We start from the raw sequence: 6,000 nt of genomic DNA, 5'->3' as shown, positions 1-6,000 counted from the left end.
GCAGAGAAACACTAGTCTCTGTTAGAAGAGGAAGGAAGGGGCAGGGGCAGTGTGAGAGGCGGGCAGCCGCAGGGGCAATGGTAGCTGCAGGCGGGTCTCTCCGAGAGCCAGCGGGGAGGAGTGAAACGCAGCTAGGCCGCGCAGGACCCAGAGCTTTGGAGCGATTCGATGGGTGGGCATCACAAGGGCTGGAGGCTGGAACTGCAAGGGAAGGGCAAGAGCCGGAGGCGGGACAAATGCTGGCAGGAGGAGGGAGTGCAGAGCGAGGAGACATCCCCACCCCATTGCGCGCGCCTCGCCCGCTAACGCCCCTCGCTCCTCCTCCAGCACCTCCCAGGCCCAGCGCAGTTCGGCCGCTGAAGATTGTCCCCACCCGGCGCCCGTCGGGCATTCCTGTGCAGCGTGGCTCCGTGCCAACCACGTGGTGCCCCAGCCCGGCCGTTCCAGTGTAAGTGGCGGCCCGCGCAGCCCTGGCTTGGCGTGGGGGAGGGGCTGTTTCCCGGACTCGTCGGGGGCAATGCCTGTCCGGCGCCTGGCTGCTCTCAGGCTCCTGGCCCGGGGCCTCTCGGCGAGCGCGATCTGCGGGCGGCCGAACAAGGCGCCGCGCGTAGGTACCAGGGCCCGCCTGCTGCCGGGTTTGGGGAGGGGTAACGTCAGAGCCCGTCGGTCCGCCTCCTTCCTTGCAGGGCTAGTGGGAGTCGGGACGGGCTCCAGCCTCGCAGCCTCCTGGAGCGAGGGGGGCAGGGCAGGTCTGGGCGCTCGGTTTCAGGAAGGAAATGGACACATTGGAGAAAGTGTGATCTGTGGGCAGAGGGAAACAGCAAGGGTCCCTTAGCTTGGGGAAGAGAAGGGGAGGGGGTATGATAACTTTCCAAGTACTAGGTAGGGATATTAAATTTCGGTTAATTGAATAGTTGAGTAACCTCATGAATTCGTATGGGTTAGTTGACTATTCTATAGTCCCCAGAGATGGAGCTGGCAGCCAACGTGCTCCTGCCCCACTGCCAAGGAGCCCCCTGCACTTGACGCTGTTGCCTCTGTATCAGAGGCAGCAGTGCAGGGTGTCAGGTGGGAGCTGGTCCATGAGGGTTTAAAAAAACAGCTTCCCTCATGGACCTGTCAGCCCACACTACCGCCTCTGATAAAGAGGCAGCAGTGCAGGGTGGCAGCAGCTCCTAGTTGTGGGTGTTGTCTGAGCTCCCAGACCCGGCACAAGTTGGAACTGAGCCGGGTTGCTTGCTTGCCCAACTCCTAATATACTTTAAATGCAGAGCTGCAGCAGGGGTAAATCCTGGAGCCATTGCAAGCCAGGACTGAGCCAGAGTGTTGGGTAACCTGCTGAAAAATTTACTGGGGGGAGGAGAGGAGGAGAATACATGTAGTCTATAGCGTTAACCTATAAGCTTTTGCTTAACGGTTAATCAACTACACCAGTGGTCTCCAACCTTTCGGGGCTGCTGGGCGCCTGAGGGTGGGGCCACTCAAGTGCCACGCTCCCAGGGGCAGGGCCGCCCACGCGCCGCACATGTGCCATGTGGCAAGGGCCGCCCACGTGCCCTGCGCCTGGGGCCAGCACCGCGCATGTGCTACATGCCCAGGGTAGGGGCCACCCCTGTGCCTGGGGCTGGCACCGCACATGTGCTGTTTGCCCGGGTCAGGGGCCACCCATGTGCCCATGCACCACGTGCCTGGGGCTGGTGCCACGCATGTGCTGCGTGCCTGAGAGCGGGGCCGGCCCAGATGATTTGGCGGGCACATAGAAATGCCCCGGCGAGCGCCGTGGCGCCCGCGGGCACTGTGTTGGGGACCACTGAACTACACTATTACATCCCTAGCTCCAGCCAGACTGGGCCTATGGAAGGTGGGTGTGGCACTGCTCCAGCCTGGTCAGGCCACCAGTTAACCATTCACAGTTCCATCAAGTACGTGAAATGTTAGAAGGGAACAGTGAAATTGTTGTCCACGGAGGATAGGATAAGATGCAATGGGCTTAAATGACAACCAGGGCGTTTTAGGCTGGACAGTATGAAAACTAGCCTGTAGGTAGTTAAACATTAGACCAAACTGCCAATGGATTTTGCAGCATCTCTGTTGTTGGAGGTTTTTAAGAACAGGTTAGACATCTCAGGAATAGTTTAGTTAGGTAGTCTTGCATTAGTGCTAGGGACTGGACTGGACAACCGCTTATGATCCATTCTAGGCTAGGGATGTTACATTTTGATTAATTAATCGAATAGTCAGTGGGATTTCCAGTGATTAATGGATAAGAACTAGCACATTCTGCCTTTTGAAAAGTACAAGAGCCCCAGCAGCAGAGGACTCTGAGTCGACTACCCGATAAGCTTTTGCTTGTCAGATAGTTGACTAGTCAATTAGTCGCTTATATCCTTATTCCAGTCCTGTATGTATATGGTTCTAAGTTTACAGTGGGTCTGGTCCACGAAAGCTCATCATCTAATAAACCATCTAGTTAGTCTTTAAAGTGCTACGTAGTCCTGCATTTTGCTTCAGCTACACCAGACTAACACGGCTACATTTCTATTACTATTCTAAGTTTACAGTGGCACTTTACTGTGCTGCAACTTTGTGACTTGGGGATGTGAAAAAACACCTTGTTGGGAGTGCTGTAAAGCACCTGTATAAACTGGGCTACAGTGCAGGGAGCCATGCTCCCAACATAGTTCGCTATTCCCTTTGTGATCGGTTATGCAGAGTTCTTGGAGATTTCTCTCCTAGTGCTCCTACCATGGCCACACTGCTGCATTATAAGCACTGCTACAGCTGTACTTTAAGCTTTGAAATCTTGACAGTCTTATGTCCTTCCTAGCCCCCAGGCCTCACTTGCTCATTGTTGCTGTTCTCTGGCATTCTGTGTTCAATAATGTATGCAGTGGTAAATGTAACGTATGCCTTCACCCAGTGTCATCATCCTTGTAGATTATCATTAAAAATCTGTGCAAATTGCTTGTAGCAAATTATATTGATTGGATAGCTATAGCTCCTTTTTGTGGATTATCCATAAGCAACCTTTTGGGTTTTGAAAAAGCACTTTGTAATTGTTTAGCCCCTGCTTGTGCTGTGAATGTGTGCTATCATATGGGGCTGTGCATGAATTAGTTGCTTGGCCTGTTTATTATGGACTGTTTTGTGTTGTCAGGTCATTCAAGTCATACAGTTTGGTTTCTGCTCACTGGATGATGAAATGTTATAGAAGAGCATGGCTAGAGGATAGAGACAATGGAGGAGGACCCAGGAGAAGGCTGGGCTCCATTCCTGGCCCTGTCTCTGGCCTTTTGGATGGCGTTAGAGAAGTCCATTCTGGTACATCTTAGTTTCCTGATGTGTAAAATGCGGCTAAAAATACAGGTTGACCCTTCTAGTCCAGCATACTCTGGTCCAGCAGCATCTGTGGTCCGGCATGATTTTAGCCAGATGCCTGCTTATCATGGGTGTGGCCAAGTTTCCTTCAGTCCCCTTAAGTTTGTTTATAGCCACCAGTCCTGGCTTCAAGTGATCTATGCTGCTGTTAGCTCTAATTTATCCCTAAATGTCTTCTAAGAACCCAATACACATTGGAAATATTGGTAATGCTGCTAGATAATACTGACTTCCTGTGGTTTGACAAATTGTCTGGTTCCACACTGGTCAGGTGCCAAACTAGAGAAGTTCTACCTGTATTTGTGAAGCACTTCATGATTGGGTGAAAAGCACTATATAAAAACTAGGATTTATATTTTATTTATAAACAGGGTGAGCATTTAGGGCTTCTTGCTCAAGGAACAGCTGTGTGCCAACAAGTGTGCAACCCTCTTTTTAAAAGTAATGTTGGACAAGAAAAGGTGAAAATGTGACTACATTGCAAAGTACAGACTCAGGTGTGGTCTGCACTTTAATAAGTGATGTATAAAAACCTATCTACCATTCCTTGGTTGAGAGGAGAGGAGCAGAGCAGAAGGTGGGTCGGGGAAGATGTTCCTACACTAGCAGAAAAATCCTTTCTAAAGGAGTAGTTTTAATCTCTGCTTCTGGGTAAGGCTGACATAGCTGTGCCAGTGTGGTCTCTATAGTATAGACACAACCTAAGTGGAAAGGTTCTTAAATTACTTTGCCAACAGTTTCTCCAACTGATAGCCAAAGAAACTAAGTTGTAGCCCAAGTGCTGGGTGTGATATGTTTATCATCTGTTTTTTCCACTGATGGAAATGCCATTTTTTGTTCCACTTCTTTCTGCTCTGTCATTTTCAGTTTGTTGCAATGGCTGGGGATACAAGAGCAGCAGCTGCCAGTCAGGCAAAAAGACTGAAGAACAGCAAAGAGGAGACAGAAAATCAAGAGGAAAATGGACACCAAGACAAAAAGTTCAAAGGATGCCAAGAGGATGTGGAGGATCAGAATAAAAAATTTCCCAAAAGGAAGATTGTTCTGTTGATGGCGTATTCTGGGAAAGGCTACCATGGGATGCAGGTATGCAGTGAGGCAAATGCTACTCAGCCTCTTGTGTTGGGGGGTGCATATCTGTCTGTATCAATCTGCCCAAAGTAGTGCAGTGTCAGAAATGAGGGGAGCCAAGAAGGATAAGGCTGAGAAATGTTATAGCCCAATCTCAGATTCTGATGTGTTAGTGTCCTTTAGAGGAAGCCTAGAGAATGTGGATTAAATTATGCTAGTAGCCGGTCCACACCAGCTTTCCTGCCAGTGTTGATACTGGTGGAACTTACTGGAGTTGTAGCAACAATGTGAGATCTTTCAGAAAAAAACCTTGCTCTAGATAGCCCTTCAATGTAGACTGAAAGCACCAAGCTACAGCTCCACTAGTTCAACTAAGAAGCCTAGTGTTACCTTGTAACATGCCTGCTACTTTTTCACTGAGATCGTTAAGATTCTGCAGTTGTGGCTGTTTCACTACCTCCTGGATTTTCCAAGCCCTGTTCATTTAATTTCTAAAATGTTTTTGGCCACTGTCAGCAGACAGGATACTGAGCTATATGGACCTTTGATCTGACTCAGTATGGCCATTCTTATGTTTAGATGTGTACAGGCAAAAATGGGCATAAGACCAACATTCCACAATGTGTCCTCTAGTGTAGATGAGTTCTTCAATTTATCATTGAAATGCACACAGAGCAGAGGGCTCCAAAACATGTACATTACATTTCTGCCTCTTTCTGTTGCATTTTTAGAACCTCTCTTTCCTGGAGATACTTGTCCCAATGCAGCCCCATGATTCTGATGTGCTCCACTGGATTGTTTTACTTCTGCCTAACTGCCCTGCTGTAGCTAAATTAAACTGGGGGGGGGGGGGGGGGGTAGGTTTGCATCAGTATAACAACATTGCTACAAAGTGTTTCCAGGATAGACAAGCCCACAGATACATGACTGCTCTCTTAACCAAGCTGTGCAGAAAGTGACTTTTTGAATGCAGTAATAGCAGTTGTGAGCCCTTAGATGTATACAATCTAGGGATGTAAAATCCCATTTAATCCTTTAATTACTTAATCGATTAAACATTAACTGGAGGCAGGCGGGGGTGCATTCCAGCTTTGGCCAGGGGCTGCTCCATCCCGGCTGGTTTCGTCCCCATAAGCTGGGAGCTGGCAGATCCCAGCTCCCTCTGCATCTGGTCCCTGAGCTAGCAGCCCCCCGGGCTGGAGCAACCCACATCCCTAATATAATCTAAGAATATATATCATCTAATTTATTAATACAAAAGCGGCGAGGAGTCCTGTGGCACCTTATAGACTAACTGAAGTGCTGGAGCATAAGCTGTCGTGGGCAAAGACACACTTCGTCAGATGCATCTCATGAAGTGGGTCTTTGCCCACGACAGCTTATGCTCCTACACTTCATTTAGTCTATAAAGCTGTCGTGGGCAAAGACCCACTTCATGAGATGCGTCTGACGAAGTGTGTCTTTGCCCACGACAGCTTATGCTCCAGCACTTCAGTTAGTCTATAAGGTGCCACAGGATTCCTCGCCGCTTTTGCAGATTCAGACTAACAC

General features: G+C 49.2%; 1 protein-coding gene across 6 annotated transcripts in view; it reads left to right on the top strand.

Moving 5' to 3' along the window:
* The first annotated feature begins 306 nt into the window (after positions 1 to 306).
* Positions 307 to 6,000, top strand: part of PUS1 (pseudouridine synthase 1) — a 35,078-nt gene continuing 29,384 nt past the window's right edge. For 3 of the 6 annotated variants that reach the window (XM_075898404.1, XM_075898403.1, XM_075898401.1), the window contains exons 1-2: positions 455 to 607; positions 4,246 to 4,464. In XM_075898404.1, coding sequence (XP_075754519.1) covers positions 518 to 607; positions 4,246 to 4,464 — 309 coding nt within the window. In that variant the 5' untranslated portion in view covers positions 455 to 517. The other 3 variants (XM_075898405.1, XM_075898406.1, XM_075898402.1) reach the window with 3 other exon arrangements.

Source organism: Pelodiscus sinensis, chromosome 15 (genome assembly GCF_049634645.1).
Source record: "Pelodiscus sinensis isolate JC-2024 chromosome 15, ASM4963464v1, whole genome shotgun sequence".
Taxonomy (NCBI): Eukaryota; Metazoa; Chordata; order Testudines; family Trionychidae; genus Pelodiscus; species Pelodiscus sinensis.
Note: the sequence above shows the minus strand (reverse complement) of the source record. Positions and strands in the feature narration are given on the sequence as shown.